Genomic DNA, 23,160 nt, shown 5'->3' with positions numbered 1-23,160 from the left:
CTGAAACCTAACCCCGCATCCTCAAACCACCTTGCTCTACCTAGATACAGGTGGCTGGCTGTTTTAGTTCCCGGACCAGTGCTCCTTCAGGACTCTAGAACATCCGATTTTGTAGAAGCCGCTTCAAAGAGATGTTTGTATTTCCCGTATGGAGAAAAAGATGTATTGGGAGTCGGGGGTCGTTTTCCCTTTTCTCGCTGGCCCTCTCCTCCTCCAAATGGACAGCATTTTCTTTAAAGAAAATGAGTTGACGTTTTTCTTTAGGATTTATCTATGTTTAGGATTTTTGTTAGTTTGTGTTGGGTCTAGACAGGCATATCTGTCCCCAGATTGTTCAATATTCCAGTCAACAAAATGACATCCCACCTCTTAGAGTTACTTAGGTATCAGTGCTGGCATTCAGGTGTGGTTCTTAACCCATATTGAGCAAGGATAGTGTTTGATGGGCCACAAGGTGCTGTTGATGATGTTCATCCCAAACCAGTTGTTTAGTTGTCTGTAGGGGAGTGTTTGTAGAATGGAATGTAAACAGACTGGATCAGGAGACTGTAATCGGTTGAGATTCCCTAGTGATCTAATGCATCTAATTCCAAAGAATGAGAAATCCAGGTTTATGGAAGTGTGTGAAGTCTATTGGAAATAGCCATAATTTAAAGCAACTTGTACACTTTGTAAGTAAATAACTTTTGCTTATAGTGGAATGCAAATATTTAGGGTTCATGAGTTAAAATGAATTAGCTCACTCTTCAGCTGAATTTTCCTTTGAAATAGGTATTCGGGTGGAAGTGCTGTATTTAAGACTTATGAAACAAGGCAACATTACTTTTAATGATTTGTTTCGTTAAAAGAGACTAATTAAAGGGTGTATCCGAATCTGTTACATTGTTGTAAACCTCTATTGACTGAAGTGTTAAGCTTAGTCTTTGTGATGTCATTGACTTACATGTGAGGTGGTGGAGAAGCACAGGATTTTCTTTTGTGTTGTAATATTTTAAAATATTATGTCACCGTATCCACTCTTTTAACCAGAATTTATTGACTTCCAATGTTGAGGTAGGCACTGGGGAGGACCGGAGTGGTAGCCAGAGCTGTGTGTAATTACAGTGGAAGGTAAAATTCCGTAAAAGCTGCAAAAATATCAATCAAATGATAATAAATCATGGATAACAGAGTAAAATTGGTCATTTGCTTCAGTCCTCTCTTGGGCTGCTGAGCACTGTGGAGAAAATTGAATGACCGTCCAAACTGTTGCCTCTACTAATGCTGTTACTGCCAAATGCAGCTTTTCTCATAGCATTGCCCATACTTAAGAATAACCGGACAGTTTCTCTCACATGCCTCTTAGCAAACCTTTATTGGTATTCTACCTGAGCCCCCAACTCTTCTTCCTCTCGGGCAAATTACCACCTCCGTATCCTTGGCTCTGGCTTTAGGCTCCATCCCTTCCATCTCTTCTAAAACGTTATTGTATCATTTGTTCCCTTTCTGTATTTACAGCTACTTTCTCTCCATTGGCTTCTTTCTCTCTACATATAAACTTGCTGAAATATTCACCTTTTTAAACAGAGAAGAGCCACTACTCCATGTTAAAGTCACACCGTATTTCCCCTTTTCTTCACAGTAAAATTTGAGTTGTTTTATACTCACCCTTTATGCCTCACTCAGTCTTCAACCCACTACACTTGAGTTTCTTTCCTCTAAGACTTTCACTTCATTACCAGTTTACTAAATCCAGTAAGTGTTATATTACCATTTTCTTACTTGATGGTTCCTTTGTGAAATTGTCTTAGTCTCTGGTTATCTAGTCTGTTGCCTTTTCTTTACCTCTTTAGATGATTTCCAGTGAAGTTTACTGTCTTTTTTAAAAAATTAACTAATTTTTTTTGCCTTTGCCAGCAACTGCACTGTTGATCTTACCTCACCTACCGATCTTTCTCCAAACTCACCTCAAGCAACAGTTCTTCAAGCCCATCATGCTGCATTGACTTTCTATTTGTTGAAGAAGCTAAGCTGTTTTAATGCAGCCGGGATTTTTTTCCCACTATCTAGAATATTTTCTTTCTAGTTCTTCCAGTGGTTGGCTGCTTCCATTATTCAGGTCTTAGGTCAGATGTTGCTTTTCAGGGACTCTGTTACAACCATTTCTAAAGTAGTGACCTATTTGTCTCCAACCCTTATCCCACTGTAACCTGTTAACCTCTTTCTTTCTTATCTATAACAGGGTACTTTCTAAAGTAATCCAGTTGGCTTTTGGGATCAGAGCTCTTACATGACCTATTTTCTGTTCTGTCCCTAGGAGAACACTGACAACTATTGCCAATAAGACACCAAATCAAAATGGTGATGGTAAATATCATTGCCTTGGTTCTGACCTCAGAGAGTAGTGTTTCACCATTAAGTATGATATAGCTTAGTTTTTTATAAATACTTGGGAGTGAATTTTTAACTGGGTCATAGAGGACTGTTGGATTTCATCAAGTAGAAATCAGTGGAAATTTGTTCTCCAGACACAGGGAAGAGACACTAGTAGTAAAACAAATGGTCTCCTTTGGCTATAGATTAAAAGGAGATAGTGGAACATACACATTTGTCATGATAACCCTGACCCAGAGGTAGAAGATGAAAAAAAAGTTATGATGGGGCCAAATCATGGAGATAAGACAGTTGGGAATAACTCTTCTTTCAGCACTAAGAGGAGGAACGGAGCCAATGTCAACAGATTAGAGAAGTCATCAAGAAAAGTTGGTTATGTGAAGGAATGCCTCTTGTAATTTTTTAAAAACTGCATTTTATGATTTGGAACTCACCTTCTTAAAATAATTGATTCTTAGAAATGTCGTACTGCTACTTAGCAGAAAATTCAGGACAAAAGGGTAAATGTGGACATCATTTACATGTTGGAGAACATGTATGAGAGTTTGAAGAAATGTTTGTATAAAGATAAATTTAATTCTGCTGCTTGATTCTGTGACATGGGATGTTTAATATCTTTGGACCTTACTTTCACCAATAAAATTAGAAGGTTGGACCAAATATTTTTAAATGTTTTTCTTGGTTCTTGCATTCTTTGATAGGCAGATGATTGAAAGAGTAATAATTAATATATGCCCAAATTTAGAAATTATTAAAAGTTCAATTATTTTTATGAAGATCTTAAAACTCAAAGCAATGGTTGTCTTTTTTGTAATGAGGAGCTGGAGGAGGAGAATATGAAAATAAAGTTCATCCAAGATTGAGTTTCTGTTGGTTGTCAGTTGTGAAAATCCCATTTTCCTTGATTTCTGTGACATTTACATTAAAGTAGTTTAGGAACAGCATTTCCACATTTCTGATTACTTGTTTTATTTAGAAATATAGAAGTGAGGTAGTTATTTGCCAGAACACTGGTAGTTATTTGCCAGAACACTGTGCCAGAACACCTGTGGAAACCCTGTCTGTCCTTTCAGGTCACTCACTAAAAAGACTTTAGTTAGAAAGAATACGTTTTCTTTTGTCTGTCTGCTTTGACCTCACTCTCCCCAGTAATCTTTTTTTTTTTTTTTTTTTTTTGAGACAGAGTCTCACTCTGTTGCCTAGGCCATAGTGCAGTGGCATAATCTCAGCTCACTGCAACCTCCACCTCCCAGGTTCAAGGGATTCTCCTGTCTCAGGCTCCCTAGTAGCTGGGATTTCAGGCATGTGCCACCACACCTGGCTAATTTTTGTATTTTTAGTAGAGACGGGATTTCACCATGTTGGCCAGGCTGCTGTCTTGAGAGAGCCTCAGGTCGATCTCTTGACCTCAAGTGACCCACCTTCCTCGGCCTGCCAAAGTGCTGGGATTACAGGCGTGAGTCACTGCGCCCAGCCTCCCCACTAAACTTTTTAATTTATTCACTGTTCTTGGTTGTAAGCCTTTCAATTGAGCCAAATGAAATTACATTCTGTTTTCTAATTTATTTTACAGCTATTTTAAGAACTTCTCAGAGACACTCCAATGTTCATGGCAGTAAGGAGGGGAAATTGATTTTAATCTGAACACACAGTGGTCATGGAGGTAGTCCCTTAGCATGTGTACCTCTTATTTTGCCTAGTATTCTGTGTCTCTGAAATTGTCCTTTTAAAATCATGAATTGTGTCAATTTTGTAAAAAGTTAAGTAAGTAACTCTAAGTTACACATTAAAAATTAATGTGTAAGTTGGAAGGGCTGAAAAATGGAAGTTACAGTTTATTTTCCTTTTAAAGATGCCCTAATTCTTGGAGTTTCTCTTCCCTGTACATCCACCCAGTTGCAAAAACTTTCCTATTTTATATTTTAAATATTCCATAGTTCATCATGTCCTCTCAGTCAACATTATGCTGATTCCCTCTACGCTATCTTTCTCATCAGAGCCATAGCAGGAACCTTCTGACTGGTCATCCTGTCCCAAGCATAAAGCTACTCTGTGTCACTATGCTGCTCTCCAAAATATACTAAAGAATGTCACTCTTCCTTATTACTTTTCAGTGATTTTTCATCACCCAGAGCAATGGTTCTCCAAAATTGACATGTTTAAGAATCAGTTGGGAATTTTCTTATTTAATATGTCTAGAAATTCTGATACATATTGTTTCTAAACCCTATACTTGGAGAAACCCTGACTCATAGCTAATGTGCTAACAGCTGTTGAGCTCATGCCACATGCCAGGCCCTGATATAGGTATATTTGCTGTTTCATTTAATTCCCGAACCATCTCGTGAGGTAGAAACTACCCTACTGTTTCCCATTATGTAGATAATGCCATTAACTGTAAAATAAGTCCAAGCTTCTTGTCACGGCCCTTTGGAGTCCTGTCTCTTTAACCCTGTTCATTGTCACCCCTTCCCCAACCTTCTTTGCACTGCAAATCCAGTGATACTGAACTGCAGGTTCCATACAAATAATATATTTTCTTTTTTTTTTTTTGAGACGGAGTCTGGCTCTGTCGCCCAGGCTGGAGTGCAGTGGCCGGATCTCAGCTCACTGCAAGCTCCGCCTCCCGGGTTTACGCCATTTTCCTGCCTCAGCCTCCTGAGTAGCTGAGACTACAGGCGCCCTCCACCGCGCCCGGCTAAGTTTTTGTATTTTTAGTAGAGATGGGGTTTCACTGTGGTCTCGATCTCCTGACCTTGTGATCTGCCTGCCTCGGCCTCCCAAAGTGCTGGGATTACAGGCGTGAGCCACTGCGCCTGGCAAAAAATAATATATTTTCTCATGTATCTGTACTTTTTTCATATTCCTATTTCCTGAAGCTTTTTTTCCTTTCTTTACTTAGAAAATTTCTTTTCTTTACTTAGAAAATATGCTACACTTGGCCGGGTGCAGTGGCTCACACCTGTAATCCCAGCACTTTGGGAGGCTGAGGCGAGTGGATTATGAGGTCAGGATATTGAGACCATCCTGGCTAACACGGTGAAACCCTGTCTCTACTAAAAATACAAAAAATTAGCCAGGTGTGGTGGCGCATGCCTGTGATCCCAGCTACTCAGGAGGCTGAGCAGGAAAATCGGTTGAACCCGGGAGGTGGAGGTTGCGGTGAGCTGAGATCTTGCCGCTGCACTCCAGCCTAGGCAACAAGAGTGAAACTCTGCCTCAAAAAAAAAACAAAAAAAAAAAAAACTAAAAGAAAGGAAAATATGCTACTCTTCCATCTAGACTGTCCATTCAGAAATCATCTCCAAGAAGTCTTTCCTAAATACAAACCCTAATTAGATTAGTTGACACCCATTTTTTTGCGGAACATTTTGTGCAGACTGTAATCATGGGACTTACCATATTGTCTAGAAATGATTTATGTCTTTTACTCCTTTCCTTAACTTTTGACTGAAGCTTTAAGGGTAGAAACCTGGTGATTTTCCTTTGTAGCCCCGTCATATACGACAGTGTCTCACATAGAGTAGGAGCTTAGTAAAGTGTCTCTGTGTGCTTTGAAAGTAACTGGCTAGGTTTAGTTTGCTGGTATCATTCATCTGTGTTGTGTTAGATAATGGATGTCTGAATCTCCAATTGCCAAATCTCAAAGTACACAGAACCATTAAAAGTGAATTATAGTGGGAGAGAATTTTATTGGATTAAGATAGTTAAATGGTAAACTAAGAAATTATCAGCTAACAGTGAAGTGGGTGAGTATGTGTGGAAAAAGACAATCAGTATATTTAAGATCTTTATAGGTTGAGATTACGTTTCTAGAAAGTGTATGATCCATTTTAGCTCTGATGTAATTTGCTTTCTATAATTTTTTCTATCTCGTATTTGTTTATTGTAAAAAGAGATTATTATTCCACTTCTCTTCAATGTATACACGAATATTTAACAGATATATGTGAAAAGTTAGTATACCTAAAGCCAAATTAGATAGAAACAATTTGACATGGTAGATAGACCTTAATTCTTCAAGATGTAAGGCCAATTTTTAGATAGGAAGTAGAAGTCCTGTCTTATTTCAGAGCTCATGGATAAACCGTAAGTAGCTTTAGATTTGACATTTCTAGCCTTTGTTTTTCTATCAAATGGTATAAGTGAAAATTTAAGTTGCAAATGTTGGGTTATCTTTAAGTTCTTTTTCTGATGTTCTGCTAAATATAGACAAAACACAAGACTAGAGTTACACACCTGGCTTTGTATTATTCCAAATTATGTATTACTTATGCATGGCATCAGTGTGTTTTAATGTCTTAGGCATGATTTTGTGAAATGTTTAGTTTATTTTTACAAAGTTACACAACCATAGAGACGTATTAGCATAGTTCCATTTGTTTGGGTCTACATTTAAACAAAACAGGACCATGTTTTGTTTTTTTAAAATCTGTTTTCAATTTATGTTTGTATTTTGTAATGCTACCTTGTAGGTATAAAGAGGCAGTAAGATCATTTGCTTTATGTCATTTTAGCTGCAGACATTCAATACTGCCTCACCTTGTCAAGATGTCAAACAGCTGACTAGTGGAGTTGCCATGGCACAAGTTCTTCATCAAATGTGAGTAGTGGTCAGACTCTCCCTGAAAAGCATTGTAAACCCAATAAATAACAAGGAAGAAAACTTGGACTTAACTTCCAAAGGTTATTGCAACTTTATCTTACCCAGTGACGTATTCAGGAATATGGCACCAAGGCATTCTTGCAGCTAGTGAAGAAAAAGTTTACCACCTCATTATTCCTGACTTATTCATAGAGATACATTTTAACCGAATATGTGATCAGGATTCTTATTTATTCAAGTTAACTTATTTTAAACTTGTTATGAGCATGTTCACACTATTTTAAATAAAATATATAAAAGAAACAAGTTAATGATATAATTGCTTATGGTGTTTTCTTTGGTTGTCATTTGAAGGTATCCTTGCATGGAGATTATTATCTTAGAAATAATTGGAGCATAAAATATTGGATTTGGAAAAAATTTTAAAGTATTAAATTTTAAAATGTATTTCTGAATTAATAGTAGTAATTTATGAGTTCACCAATAATGAAATGAGGAATGAATGAAATTTGAAGTCACAGATACTGGGAAACTTTAATAAAGTGGTTGTGTTTAGGCTAGACTCATTTTATGTAATCATATAATATCAAAAGATTCTCAATCCAATTTTCCCCTAATATTTGCCAACGTTGTGTAAGGGTTAGGGTTACAGTCTATAATATGAGCTGTACCCTAAGTAGGACAAACAAGGCCAATTCTGTACTCACAATTTATTAATTAATAATTATAACAACTTTATATTAGCTTACTTTGAGACTGGAATCCTATCTCTGCTTCACTGTTTTATAGTCAGATTATTTGTCACCATCATCTTATAAAGATTTGCTGTGATTTACGTTGAAAACGCTTTAGATGGGTTAGCAAAAATTCTATGCCTGTCTTAGAAAAACAATTAAAATGATATAAAAATCCTACTTATTTAGAATCTTCAAAATGATCTCTTGTGACTAGACTGATTTAATGGTTAATTTATGATTAATACTTTAAAAGACAAACTTAACTAACATGTTAACTTCTGAGGAGGTGACATTTATTCTAAAATATTCTTACTCCCATTCTGTCTTAAAAATATTTCTTAAATGTTTTATTTATTTATATCTTAGTTGATTTTGAAATGATTTAATTCATCTGAGGCAAGCGTTCTGGACATAGTCCTTTTTTGATGATTTGAGATAGTCATCATTGTTTTTTGTCACTAGAATTTATGCCTTGCCTTCTTCTCATCATGCTATGTTGTGAATATTGGTGTAGATGCAGCAACATTGTGGTTGGTATGAATGTAAGGCTGGTATGCATCACTCATTTCAACAGTCTCATTCAGAGTTGTCCTTTCTATATGTTTTGGTGGGCTTTAGTAGCTTTATGCCAGAATAAAAGAAACCTGTTTTTGCCATGATGTGATCCATATAGCTCTTTGACCTCCTATACTCTAACACTAGACCTGATGTTTAGAGTAGAGTCAATAAATTTTAGCTAATTTTTCCACGATCTGTTGGATTTTGCTGTTAACGCTGATCTTCCCTCTCTCTGCTTTTTCTTTATTTCTTCTTTCTTTTGTTTGTTATAGTCTTCTAAGAGCTTTTCTGCAGGAAAAATAAAATAGCCAATCAGAAATTCTCTGTCTTCATAACAATTGGCCAGTGCCCTAAAATTAACCCTAAATATCTCTCTTTATTTCTCCCTCTCTCTGCTTCATTCACCCAATTTTACATGCTCTTAGGTGTCTGAGCCTCCTTGTCATCCAGGGGCTACTTTTTATTTATTTTTCTTTTTAAATTCCTTTCCAGTTTTGGAGCTTTTCAGAAGTCTGGATCCTGAATAGTAAGACATAAAACATACATTTTCTCCCTGGTTGGACCAGTATGTCTTATTCCGGTTAAAAGGTTAATTTTACTATATGTCTTTGAACATTTCAAAGCACTTTAAATATGCTATATATATATATATATTTTTTTTTTTTTTTTGAGACAGAGTCTTGCTCTGTTGCTCAGCTGGAATGCAGTGGTGCGATCTTGACACACTGCAACCTTCACCTCCCAGGTTCAAGCGATTCTCTTGCCTCAGCCTCCTAAGTAGCTGGGGTTACAGGTGCATGCCACCACGCCCGGCTAATTTTTGTATTGTTAGTAGAGATGGGGTTTCACCATGTTGGTCAGCCAGGTCTGGAACTCCTGACCTCGTGATCCGCCTGCCTTGGCCTCCCAAAGTGCTGGGATTACAGGTGTTAGCTACCGTGCCCGGCTCAAATATGTTATAATTTTTAACATATTGCATTGATGGCTATTGTGGCTGACATCCTATCACATCAGAATTGTTACTGAAGGTAAGAAGAGAAATTCTGCTTTTTACAGAAGTAGCAAAATTTAACCAATAGTTCTTTTCTACTTACTTGAAGCAGGTGTTTTTCCAAATAGTAATATCTTTATAAAGTGGTGTCTGAACTGTTTAACTTAGACATGAAGAGCCATGGAGTTATTGCTAGGGCTCTACAGTTCCTTAATTATTATCTTCAATTTGAATATGTAACATGTAACTCTTTTTTTCAAATGCATGTAGAAGCTTTAGTTTAGTTTTTTTTTTTTTTTTTTTCTCTGAGACAAGTCTCGCTCTGTTGCCTAGGCTGGAGTGCAGTGGTGTGATCTTGGCTCGCTGTGAGCTCCGCCTCCTGGGTTCATGACATTCTCCTGCCTCAGCTTCACAAGTTGCTGGGACTATAGGTGCTTGCCACCACACCCAGGTATTTTTTTTCTTTTTTTTTTTTTTTTAGTAGAGATGGGGTTTCACCGTGTTAGCCAGGATGGTCTTGATCTCCTGACCTCGTGATCCGCCCACCTCAGCCTCCCAAAGTGCTGGAATTACAGGCGTGAGCCACTGCGCCCAGCCGAAGCTTCAGTTCTTTTAAAAACACATGGGAAAAAAACTATACAACTGTATTAGTTTCCTAGGGCCACTGTACCCAAAGTGCCACAGACCAGGTGCCTTAAAACAGCAAAAATTAGTTCTCTCACAGTTCTGGAGGCTAGAAGTTCTAAATCAAGCTATTTTCTGGACTGTGCTCCCTCCAAAGCTTCTAGGAGATGATTCTCCTTTGCCTCTTCCAACTTCTGGTAGTCCCAAGCATTCTTTGATTTGTGTCAGCGTATCTCCACTCTGTCTTCATATGGCCATCTTACCTCTGTCTGTGTCTCTTTTCTTATAAGGGAACCAGGCATACTGGATTAGGGCCCATCCGAATTCTTTATGACCTGATCTTACCTTTGTTACATACATGAAGACCTTATTTCAATCATATTGACAAGGGTTAGGACTTACACTATCTTTTTTGAAGATAGGATTCATCCCAGAACAACTATAAACAGTGCATGCCGTATCTTCAAAAGAAAGGCTTAGCTTTCGTCACTTTAAGTACCGGTTAACCTCTCTGTTCCTGTTGTCTTTGACTAAACCTTTTTTTTGCAAGAGGGAGAAGAGTGAGACAAAGAATGTAGGATATTCAGAGACCTTAAGAATCATGCATTTATTTGTTTATTCACTTAGCAGATATTTGAGCATTTAACATGATAAACCATGATAGCCGACATCTGAATATTTACTATATAAAGGCATCATTCTAGACCTCATTTGAAGTTATTTCATTTAAATTTTACTAGTTTAGTGAGGAAGATGTTATTTTTACCTTGAATTTATACAAGAGGACGGAGGTATAAGTAGTTGAAATTGCTTTTGGAAGTTAAATGATGAGTAAATAACACAGCTAGGATTTGTATCCGTTTGGTCTGACTCCAAGTTCGTGCTCCCAACTAGCTGTAATCATTGAAATGTATTGAAACCATCCTGATAGATTTTTACTTTGGAGTATTAATAAAACGAAAGTCAGTTGCTTCTAAAGTATAGATAGATGTCCATGTAAGTATGGACATCCATCTATGGACATCTATCCATGGACGTACTTATATGAACATTTATCTATACTTTATACACAACTGTCCAAAATATAGACCATACTTTGATGGGTTTATAGAGAAGATTTTTGGATATTTCAGGAATAATAGGTTCTGGGTATACATTGAAGTGACCCAACTATATTGTTTGTAGTAACTAGTGGGTATTTCTTACTACCTGAATTCAGTTGGTAAAATTGTTGAAGATAAATACCCTGGATGGAGTTAAAACGTAGTAATTCTTACTTAGTTTTATTAGAAAATAATTGGACCATGTTTTGGTTCATTAGTCCTGTGTCCCCTTTCTTATTCGATATCCTTTGAGTGTTATTGAAATTCTGGGAAATACAAGAAAAGGAGCTAATTATTGGGGGCCAAGACTCTAAGACATGTAGAGGTTGCAGCACAAAATTAAAAAAAAAAAACAGATGTCTTGAGATTTCTGAGGCTGGAGATCAAGTTTAATAGTGGAAAAGGTTGACTGCCATTATAGTTGTTTGAGAAGGGTGAATTTGTGTGCAAGAAAGCAGGAGATATGTTTTTACTAGATTAGAAAGTATTTCTCTGGGCTAAAGTTGATTTGAGGTAGAAAGGAAGATGAGGAGGAATGTAAGACAAAAGGAATTATCTTGGAAAAACTAGAGAAAAATAGGTTATATCTAGATCCAATTTCTAAAGGTAATTATAGCGTAGAATCATATACTTGGATTTTTTTTTTAGCGTCAGTTAGAAGACTGGGGTGGTAGTCAGGGTTGTTCAGAGAAACAGAACCAGTAGAGGGTGAGTGTGTGTATAATCTGTGTCTCAATATACACACATGTGCACACACACACAGATTTTCTTTTTTTTTTTTTGAGACAGAGTTTTGCTCTTGTTGCCCAGGCTGGAGTGCAAAGGCACGATCTTGGCTCACTGCAACCTCTGCCTCCCGGGTTCAAGCGATTCTCCTGCCTCAGCCTCCTGAGTAGCTGGGATTACAGGCATGTGCCACCATGACCAGCTAATTTTTTTGTATTTCGGTAGAGACCAGGTTTCTCCGTGTTGGTAAGGCTGGTCTCAAGCTCCTGAGCTCAGGTGATCTGCCCGCCTCAGCCTCCCAAAGTGCTGGGATTACAGGTGTGAGCCACTGCGCCCAGCCCAAGATTTTTTTTTTAAAGGAATTGGCTCATGTGATTGTGGAGGATGACAAGTCTAAACTCCGTAGAGTAGCCCAGCAGGCTAGAGACTCAAAGAAGAGCAGCTAGAGTTGGAAGGCCATCTGCTGACACAATTTGCTCTTTCTTTGGGGGAGGTCAGCCTTTTTCTTAAGGTCTTCTGATTGGATGAGACCCATCTACATTATGGAGGGTAGTTTGCTTATTCAAAGTCTACTGATTAAAATGTTAATATCATCTAGAAAATACCTTCCCAGCAACATCCAGATGTTTTTTTACCAAGTATCTGGTCACTGTGGCACAGCCAAGTTGACTCATAACTAATATTAAACATCACAACTGGCATAACTCTTTTGGTTAGGACTTTTTATTACTTAATCTGATATAAAAACAAAGTGAACTGAACAGTTTTGACTCATTAACTCAATTCATTCAGTCATTTCAAGTAAATACCTTGTTATCAGTATAGTATTTACATATTTAAATTGTTTTGGTAATTTCCGCCTTAGCATCTGGGAAAAGTTGAGCACAGTTCACATTAATCTGCTCAAAAGAAAATGGTTATGTACAATTATTATGTGTTGATTATAAATAAAAAGTAAAATGATTACAAATTCCAAATAAATGAATTGAAAATAGTGAAGCCATTTTTTTGGTTATCATAGCCAGAAGAGTTATCTTTTGCTTTTAGAACATATGAGCAGAAAGGTTTCAGTTTTGCATTCTTAAATTCAAATTACAACCTTGGAAAAAGAAATTCAAATTACAACCTTTAATTTTTCCCCATTTTAGTTGGCATAGCTGTAAAATAAGAATTTAGATGAGACCTTTAAGACCTGTTCCAGTGCTAACATTCTGTGATTTTGAAGTTGTTTTACCCTTAGAACATTTATCACATTCTCCTTTGAGTGTAGTTATTTGTGCTTTTTACTTTTCTCCTTTAATAATTACTTCTCTAAGGTCAAAATGGTAAATTATCTTCATATTAATCTCAATTCCTTACTCAGAGAAAGCGTCCAGATATTTGTTTAGAATATAGTCTGTTAATGTAGTTCACTATATATAGTTAAATGTTGTTCTTCAAAGCCTTGTTAAATACATAAAAATTTAGTATAGCAATTCTTTGTCTTGGCCATCAGTATCAATTTGGGACTTTGCTTTTCATTAAAACTAAACTTGTCTTTGTAGGCTTCTCATTTAAACTCATTCTGCTTAATTCTACTCAATTGAATAGATTAATTTTGGGCCTTGCCATGGGTTATTAACAGTATCACCCAGGGCAAATTACTTAGACTCTCTCCTCCTCAATTCCCTAAATAGTAAGACTGGAAATACTAATGGAGTATTTGCCAAGTTACCATCATATTTAAATGAAATAACTTGGACCAACATCAAGCACAGTGCTTGATACAGAGTAGACACTCATTAAAATGTTGGTCTTTTACCTCTTCAGGGTTGAGACTTTTGCATCTTCCTGGTAGCAGGGCACCTAGTATTAAATATTTAGTAAATGTTTATTAAATTGAAGGGGCAAATGACTTAAATAACTTAATAAATAACTTAATATGATAAATTATTACTATATAAGTAATATTCAGTATTGTTGTTAAGGATAGGCTTTAAGACATAAAGTAACTTTCTCTGTTGTCTCTATTTAATTTTTTTTGTGTAATAAAAGCATTTTCATCTTTAGTATTTTTGTTATTGTTGTTTCAGTGATGCAGCTTGGTTTAATGAATCTTGGTTAAGCCGAATTAAAGAGGATGTTGGGGACAACTGGAGAATAAAGGTATGCAGAACAAATGGGAGAAGCACTTGATCCAAACGGTGGTCCTAAAATTAGCGCTAAGCTAACCAAATCTTTTTTTCAAATTAACTTTTAGTACTTTTTATTGTGTACAGTTTGAGTTTTAACACATGCATTCTCTCATGTAACTACCATCATAATTAAATAGAAAATAGTCCTATTAACTCAAAATATGCACTTCAGGCCCATTCTTTATTAATCCTTACCCCCAGCCTTGCCCTAGGTAGCTATAGATCTTTTATGTCACTTTGGAGTTCATTTCTGGAATTCTGTATAAATTGAATCATATAATGTTTACCTTTTTGTCTAACTTCATTCACTCAGTATAATTTTTGAGTTTCATTCATGTTGCCTGCATTTGTAGTTATTTCTCTTTTTTGCTAAGTAGTATTTAATTAAACTGATATTTTGTGGTTTGTTTAGCTATTCACTTGTTGATGGATGTTTGAATTTTTATCATTTTTGACTATTGTGAATACAACAGCTACAAATATTCATATATGAATCTTCAGATAGATACATATTTAATTTCTCTTGGGTGAATTTCTGGGTGGAATTGCTAAGTTGTGTAAGTATGTGCTTAACCTTATAGGAAACTGCCAAACTGATTTTCTATTTTTAAGTCAGTTTAAGTAGGACATTTGTTTCATAGCATATATGATTTGTTCACACACAGTTCTTAACTGAATTACTGTGCTAATAATATGCTAATAACTGATCTTTAATGATGTTTCCTTTTCTTTTTCTGCTATTGGTTATTTGTGTCTTTTGAATGTATTTTCCTTGATAAGTCTGGGTAGATGTTTTTCAGTTTTACTTATTTATTTTTTAAAGGATTAGCTTATGTTTTCTATTCCATTGATTTTTCTCTCTGATTTTTATTATTTCCTTTCTCTCACTTAATCTGTTCTTCTTTTTCTTGCTTCTTAAGATGGAAACTTAAATAATCAACTTTAAATCCTTTTTTCCCCTAATATTAAGCAACATCTTAACCATATCTCACATATTTTGACAGACTGTTATTTTGTTTTCATTCAATTCAAAATATTGGGTAATTTCCCTTGTGTTTTCTCCTTTGACCTGTGAGTAAATTAGAAGTAGGTATTCAAATTCAAAATATTTGGGGATTTTCCAGTTGCCTTTCTTTTATTTATTGGTTTCTAATAGATCTGAGAACATGCTCTGTGTTGAGAAGTTATTTTACATTTATTGAATCTTATTTTATGACTGAACATATGGTCTGTCTTGGTGAATGTTCCATGTGTATATGAAAACAGCATGCATTCTACAGTTGTTACAGAATTTGTCAAGTTTGTTAATAGTGGTATTTTTCACATCTTTGTTGATACTTTCTTTTATTATCCTATATGTTTGGTATAGTATAGACTCTGAAGAGGGCGCTTAAATCTCTAGTGATGATTTCAATTTTGTTGATTTCTCCTTTGCATTTTTTTGTTTTTTACTTCATGTATTTTGAATTTTTGTTCTTAAGTTTATTACACACTATATTTCTTATGTGTTCTTGAATGAATTCACTTATTATTAAATACTTTTCTTTATCCCTGGTAATATTCTTTTATTTGAAATCAAATTTGTCTAATACTAATGTAGCCACTACAGATTTTTTATGATTGTATTTTTCGTTAGTATTTCTTTTTCCATTCCTTTAATCTGCCTATGTCTTTTTATTGAAAGTGTTTCACGTGGACACCTAATAGTTGGGTCTTACAATTTTATCCAGTTTGACAATCTCTATTTGATTCTTTATTGTAAAAAACTTATTTCTTATGTTCATGTTTTTGTTCAAATCCTTGAACATCTTTAAACTAGAAGTTTTAACATTGTCTCTCAATTCTTTTATCTTTCATTTCTGAACCCATGTGTATTGACTGTTTTCTCTTAATTTTGGTCCCCATTTTTCTGCTTTCTGTGTAGTAATTTTTAAATTTTATGCAAGATATTATGAATTTTATTACTGAGTGCTGATTTTTTTTCAGTTGGAATCATTTTTAATATTTAAATACAAAAAGTGAGCACTGACTTCTATTGTTTTAAACACACACACAGGTCTAACAACCAAACTGTGCAGGGGAAATGAATTCCTGATCTGTCTTCCACAGTCCCCATTCTGTGGCTGAAGCTGCAGCCAGCCTCCCTCCTCTCATACATAGGGATTCATAGTGGCCACTTTACACTACAGGTGTAATGCATTTTGTCTTTCACATTGCATGCATATCCCTCCCCAACAGCTCCATTCTTTTAAAAAAATAAAATAAAAATAAAAAAGGCAATCGTTAATGGTCAGGGGCACATCCCTCCCACTGTCATCGGTTCCTACCCACAAGGGGAAAGTGACATCTTCCAGTTAGGAGCAATTTGGTGAAAGGAGTGGGGTGGCCAGAGCAGGAATAGCCGTCTGCATGGCTGCATTCTGGTATCAGAGTGAAGATGGAAGTAAGGATAGTGTTGAGGGCACAGTTGCAAGTTGAGTCTTTCCATGAGACAGTGTGGGGAGAATTCTCCCCACCAGGTTTAGATAGATCAGTGTGCCAAAGTTAAAAAAAAAAAAATCCAAATAATCAGCAGTTCAAACACTTGAATTTCAAACTTATCCCACCGGGACAGCTCAAACAGCAGTAACAATCTAGATCTTTCCAGGAAGTGAGGGTAGAGCCCCTGGCATGCCTCCTGAGAGCCCTGTGTTAGGCCCTAGAAGTATCTACTGCTGCTGCAGTTGCTGCTGTTGCTCCATTTGCAACTTCTCAGTCTCAAAGACAACGGGAAGAACCAGGATCATAAAGGAAGTGGTCCCAATCCACAAGGCTGCCGTGGAAAATCTGTACATTTTTTGAGCCACAAAGAGGCAAAGATCAAAAGTGGCTCTGGCTGCGGACCGGGCCCTCTCCGGAAACATCTCTGTCAGGCCCCATAGTCCCTCCGACAGGGTCTCATCTAGCTCCTCATGGTCGTCCTCCTCCAGCTCCTCCTCAGGCTTCTCTGCGTCACCTTTCGGGAGCAATTCATCCGGGGACTGGGGTTCCCCGGCACCGGCAGCAGCAACGGCGGCAGCCATGACTGAGTGCTGATTTTTGAAGTTTTGTTTTGTTTTGTTTTGTTTTGTTTTCCCAAGACAAAGTTTCGCTCTTACGCCCAGACTGGAGTGAAGTGGTGCAATCTTGGTTCACTGCAACTTCCGCCCCCCATGTTCAAGTGATTCTCCTGCTTCAGCCTCCCAAGTAGCTGGGATCACAGGTGCCCGCCACCACACTTGGCTAATTTTTGTATTTTTAGTAGAGACAGCATTTTGCCACGTTGGCCAGGCTGGTCTTGAACTCCTGACCTCAGGTGATCCACCCACCTGGCCTCCCAATTAAGTATATTCTTTTGAGGATTGTTGAATTTTGTTCTTGCAAGCAGCTAAGGTACTTGGCATCAGTTTGATCCTTGAAAGGCCTATTTTTGGCTGTGGTGGGGGGCAGAGCTAAAGTTATTCTTTCCTTTAGGACTAAGTTAGACCCATTACTAAACTGTGACCTTTTTGGGGTCTTTAGTGAATGCTTTGTGCATGTAGCATGGTGTCTTCATTCCGGCTAGTGAGAATTTCAAAAATCTTTTGGCCTATGCAGTCTCTGGGAATGGTTCAGTTTATTGTTCCCTGGATTGTTATTTCTTTGGAAAGAACATTGAGTTTCACCCATCCACATGCAAACTGGTATTTAGCCAAAGAGTCAAAGGAACCATTTTACACAAATCTCCAGAGCTCGCTGTTTCCACAGCTCCCATCTTTTCATCTGTCTGCCCTGCAAATTCAAACTGCCCATGTCTTCCTGAACTTCTGATGTCTGTCTCTTCAATCAGTGAGAACAGCAGGCTTGGTTTGGTTTCCACTTCCCTACCCTGTCGTCTGAAAATTGCCTCAAGACAGAAAGCTTGTACTAGTGTAGGGCTCATTTTCTGTTTGTTTTCGTTCTTTCAGAAAGCAGAGTTCTGTACTACTTGTTGTCTAAAGCTTGAAAACAATTGTTTAATGTATTTTGTCTTGTTTTCTAATTATTAATGACAGGAGAGAAAATCAAAACCCAGTTAACTTGCTCATGACTGGAGGTGGACATGCCCATATATAAATTTTTAAAGTTGTCCCTTGGGTTCATTGTGGCGCACTTTAAATAGAATCACCCTACTTAACTAAACACTGATTAAATCTCTGATGGTTAAAAAGCATCGTGTGTTTGTATTTACAGAATTCTATTACAATGTTTTTGTTGTCCTTTTTAATTAGGGGAGAATTTTTATTGTCTTTCATGCTGGCATAACTTTTCTTTCATTATTAATCTGAAATAAGAATCTCTTATTTTTTTCACGTTAGGCCAGTAATTTAAAGAAGGTTCTTCAAGGAATTATGAGTTATTATCATGAGGTATGAAAAACATCTGACTTTGTTTAAATGCAAAATGCTATATGAAAATTACTTTAAGACTGAAAAATCACTTGTTTTTTTTGCTTATAATATTTTACTGGAATGTAAGTCATAATTGGAACGTGTTTTATTGCCATTTTTATGGAATACTCATTTGTGAAAATGAACAAGTTTAAGCTTAGATATATTGATTTGTAAGATAACATTGCTTAGGTATTGATACACTCCAAATTGATTATTTTCAAGTAGAATTACCTTCATCTTTAATATAATTTGATTTTGTGCAATACTTTAAAGTAGACTTTAATTGAAGTAATTTTCTATTTAAAGCATTATTTTGACATTTCTTCCTAGTGTAAACAATAGCAAAGACATCACTGAGATTATGCTCATACAAGTAAGTTGGAAAAAATGCAAAATGAAAGTAGTATTATAAAGTCACTTTAGATAGTACATTAGTAAAACCGTTTTTTTTCTTATTCAGCATCACAACAAGTTCTCTAGTAGGGTTTTTGATATGAGAGTTTATTGCTTAATGATGGGCAGCTTTTGAATGACTTTTCCATTGAAGAATTTTTGTTTCTATTTTTTAAAGTTGTCACACAATTAAATTTGTAATTTCTCCCAAAAATTTTTAATACTCTTTAAAAATTTTCAATTTATTGAATACCTAAAACTAATTTTGAAACTTTTTTAATGCCAAGAACCATTTTAATCAGGTAAAAAATAAGAAAAAGAAAGATAAGACCAGGAAAAAAAATTAATCCACTAGATTTGTTGTTCATTTGTAAAAGTGCAGTGGTTTACATTGTGTTTCCCTGTTAATTGATTATGTATGAAAATATTATGAATATTCTTTGGCTTAACATAAGCTTGTTATTTAATGGACAGGAATAAGTTTTGTCATAGTAGACTAGGCCAAGTGCTTCTTAAATTAAATTCTTCTCTCTGACAGTGGAATCAAAGGATATTCGATGTGAAACCAAAAGGGAATATAGTGCTTTCGGTTGGTTACTCAGAATTTTGGGATGTTGCCTGAACATTGTTACCTAGTTTTAATCAATAATTATTGATTTGTCATTTGTTATTTTATCTTAGTTGTTTCATGAATCTGTAATTTTTCATTGTAACAATATTAAATGTAGCAAATTATATGCAGCCGACATAAATGAGTGATCTAATTTATTTTAATATTGTAGTTTTTGGGGCAGCAGATTTCAGAAGCACTTATCCCTAATTTAAACCAAATAACCGAATGTTCAGATCCAGTGGAGCTTGGGAGGTTGCTCCAGCTTATTTTAGGTTGTGCGATCAACTGTGAAAAGAAGCAAGGTAAGTGAATTTCAATTATTTGAGGATTTCTACTTTCTAGAAACAATCTACATTACTATACAAGCTAGCATTAAAATGTACTATTAAAACTTTCAGAAAGCACTCTGAAATGTAAACCAGAAGATCTGAATTCTAGCCCAACTCTGTCATTGAAAAGTGGCATACCTTGAGTGTCCTATTTGTACCTGGATTCTGATATTCATATTCAGTGGCTAAACTGAATGTATTTTAGTTTAATTAGTTTAATATATATCCAGTAAATAAGATTTAGTGGATATTCAATAAAAATTGTACTTATTCATTTGCTACATTATGTCTATTTTACATGTAAGAACTTTTTGTGGATTCAGTTTTCATAAATATTCAGCTACTAATTTATAATTCAGGTTTCTTCAGATAATAGTCTGCTCTTTTCAGAAGCATATCTGTCCAATATATCCTCCAGATAAGTGGTCTAATGATATAAATGGAATTGATGCATTATATTGGCATATCCAAACACAGTGATCCATATTTTGCTGAGTACAAAAGGATCATATTTGGTTGCATGTAATGCTGAATGATAAACTGAACAGGCCCAGACCTCCTTCCCTTGAGGGCTTGAATCTGTTTGGGTGGTGAGACCTTTGATGCTGCTGTTGTTTTGCATGATTCATCCAAACTTGTTCTTAGTACACTACCTTTATGAAAGAATAATGTTGAGTGCTTAAGTTTGCAAAATGCAAAGTACTTCAAGCCAGGGCCTTGGAAAACATTCAACATTGTCTAATGAAGAAAGGATAGAAGTTGGGATAAATTTACTAACAAGCTCCGAAAGGAGAAAAATAAAACAAAATACATGAAATTAATTGTAGTTTATCAATTATAAAAGGACAGTGACTAGGTGTCAGAGAATTTTTATATTAGTCCATCTCTACTATTTACTAGAAGTTTTTTTCTAGGACAAGCCAGCACTTCTCTGTAGGCTTTTATTTCTCACTTATGAATAATGTTAAAGATCTGTATATTGGGTTTTTCATAAAAGCAGGTACATTAGCTCATGGAAGGTTAAAACTTCTCTAAATATTTAATCGCAAATTGACAAGTAGTAATTTATTTATAAATCTAGTTATTTTTTGTTGTAATTGTGATTCTTTTTATTTTTTCATTGATTAATGCTTTGTTAAAATTTTTTCTTTTTCTTTTTTTTTTTTTTTTTTGAGACAGAGTCTCCCTCTGTCGCCCAGGCTGGAGTGCAGTGGCCGGTTCTCAGCTCACTGCAAGCTCCGCCTCCCGGGTTTACGCCATTCTCCTGCCTCAGCCTCGGAGTAGCTGGGTCTACAGGCGCCCGCCACCTCGCCCGGCTAGTTTTTTGTATTTTTTTAGTAGAGACGGGGTTTCACCGTGTTAGCTAGGATGGTCTCGATCTCCTGACCTCGTGATCCGCCCGTCTCGGCCTCCCAAAGTGCTGGGATTACAGGCTTGAGCCACCGCGCCCGGCCGCTTTATTAATATTTTAATTGCTGGTTATTTGTAACTTATTTTTGCTTAATTAATCTTACCAAGTTTGTAGGTTTTAATTAGTCTTTTTCAAAGGGCCAACTTTTGGCTTTGATTCTATTTTGTTGTTGTTGTTGTTGTTTTTTGAGACGGGGTCTGGCTTTGTCACCCAGGCTGGAGTGCAGTGGTGCGATCTTGGCTCACTGTAAGCTCCGCCTCCTGGATTCACGCCATTCTCCTGCCTTAGCCTCCAGAGTAGCTGGGACTACAGGTGCCCGCCACCGCGCCCGGCTAATTTTTTGTATTTTTGGTAGAGATGGGGTTTCACCGTGGTCTCGATCTCCTGACCTTGTGATCCGCCCGCGTTGGCCTCCTAAAGTGCTGGGATTACAGGCGTGAGCCACCGTGCCCGGCCCCTATTTTGTTTTTACTGCTTAATTTTGTTGTCCTCTTTTATCTCATTCATTTTTCTTGTGAATGAATCAGCTGTTACTATTTTAAGCTATAATTGACATTTTAAGTGGCACTTTTGCCTTAGAGTGATTATTTTGTTGTGTCCTACAAATTTTAATATTATATGTAATATTTCCATAATTTACTTCTAAGCACTATTGAGCAATTTTGTCCCATTTAAAAAAGGAATTTGATTCCTAGATACATAACTTTTTAAAAGTTTTCACACTTTTGTACTTTGCTGTGTTAATTTATTTTTATTTTTTTATTTTTATTTTTTGAGACGGAGTCTTGCTCATTGCCCAGTCTGGAGTGCAATGGCGCGATCTCAATCTCGGCTCACTGCAAGCTCCGCCTCCCGGGTTCATGCCATTCTCCTGTCTCAGCCTCCCGAGTAGCTGGAACTACAGGCGCCTGCTACCGCGCCCGGCTAATTTTTTGTATTTTTAGCAGAGACGGGATTTCACCGTGTTAGCCAAGATGGTCTCTATCTCCTGACCCCGTGATCCACCCGCCTCGGCCTCCCAAAGTGCTGGGATTACAGGCGTGAGCCCCCGCGCCCGGCCGATTTTTGAAATGATTTTTGAAATGATTTCAAGGTACTAACTACAACAATCTCAATCTTGAAAGAATGAACTCATTTGGTTAACAATACTCAGTTTATCTTGGTGAGGAAGGAAGACATATTGATAGACAAATAATGTATTTACATGAAGGATTATCTGTGGGTAAATGAATTCTTATAGTCTGTTAATTTGATGGCTGAGGTACTACATGTAAAGAGTAGATTTTTTTCAGATTTGATTTTTTTAAATCATAGAACATATTCAAAATATAATGACACTGGAAGAGTCAGTTCAACATGTGGTCATGACTGCTATTCAAGAGGTAAGTTATATCATGTTCCTATGAGTATAAAAATCCTAAACCAAATTATATAAAACTTTTCATATTTTATGCTTTTCTTTTTATAAACTTGCTCTTTGTTGTAGGCTTACTTACCCTTAGCAAGCGGGTCTTCCTTTTCTACCCCCCAAAATATTTTAAAAGGCCTTTAAGCCCAATTTTAGTACCTTTACATTTTAAAAGCTGGTTAATAAATTAATATTGTCAAGTCTCTTTAAATCAGTGGTCCTCAACATTTCTGGCACCAGGGACCAGTTTTGTGGAAGACAAATTTTCCATACAACCGGGGTGGCGGGCAGGGGGAAGGTTTTTGGATGAAACTGTTCCACCTCAGATAATCAGGCGTTAGATTCACATAAGAAGTGTTCACAGTGGAATTTTTGCTCTTATGAGAATCTAATGCTGCTGCTGATCTGACAGTGACAAGTCCAGGTAATAACGCTCTCTTGCCTGCGCTCACCTCCTGTGCAGCCCATTTTTTTTTTTTTTTTTTTTTTTGAGATGGAGTCTCACTCTGTTGCTCTGTCGTCCAGGCTGGAGTACAGTGGTGCGTGATCTTGGCTCACTGCAAGTTCCATCTCTGGGGTTCATGCCATTCTCCTGCCTCAGCCTCCCAAGTAGCTGGGACTACAGGTGCCCATCACCACGCCGGGCTAATTTTTTGTATTTTTAGTAGATGCGGGGTTTCACCC

General features: G+C 36.6%; 1 protein-coding gene and 1 pseudogene across 2 annotated transcripts in view; one reads left to right on the top strand and one right to left on the bottom strand.

Moving 5' to 3' along the window:
• Positions 1-23,160, top strand: part of HOOK1 (hook microtubule tethering protein 1) — a 68,605-nt gene that overhangs the window by 718 nt on the left and 44,727 nt on the right. Inside the window, exons 1-6 of one of the 2 annotated variants that reach the window (XM_023186709.1) lie at positions 1,024-1,110; positions 6,891-6,976; positions 13,791-13,863; positions 18,248-18,298; positions 19,498-19,630; positions 22,383-22,450. In XM_023186709.1, coding sequence (XP_023042477.1) covers positions 6,954-6,976; positions 13,791-13,863; positions 18,248-18,298; positions 19,498-19,630; positions 22,383-22,450 — 348 coding nt within the window. In that variant the 5' untranslated portion in view covers positions 1,024-1,110; positions 6,891-6,953. Of the gene's footprint in view, positions 1-1,023; positions 1,111-6,890; positions 6,977-13,790; positions 13,864-18,247; positions 18,299-19,497; positions 19,631-22,382; positions 22,451-23,160 lie in introns of those variants that run through there. The other variant, XM_023186700.1, reaches the window with a different exon arrangement.
• LOC111523102 lies at positions 16,558-16,954 on the bottom strand (annotated as a pseudogene).

The sequence above is a fragment of the Piliocolobus tephrosceles genome, chromosome 1 (genome assembly GCF_002776525.5).
Source record: "Piliocolobus tephrosceles isolate RC106 chromosome 1, ASM277652v3, whole genome shotgun sequence".
NCBI classification, from domain to species: Eukaryota; Metazoa; Chordata; class Mammalia; order Primates; family Cercopithecidae; genus Piliocolobus; species Piliocolobus tephrosceles.
This window is presented reverse-complemented; position numbering and strand designations above follow the sequence as displayed.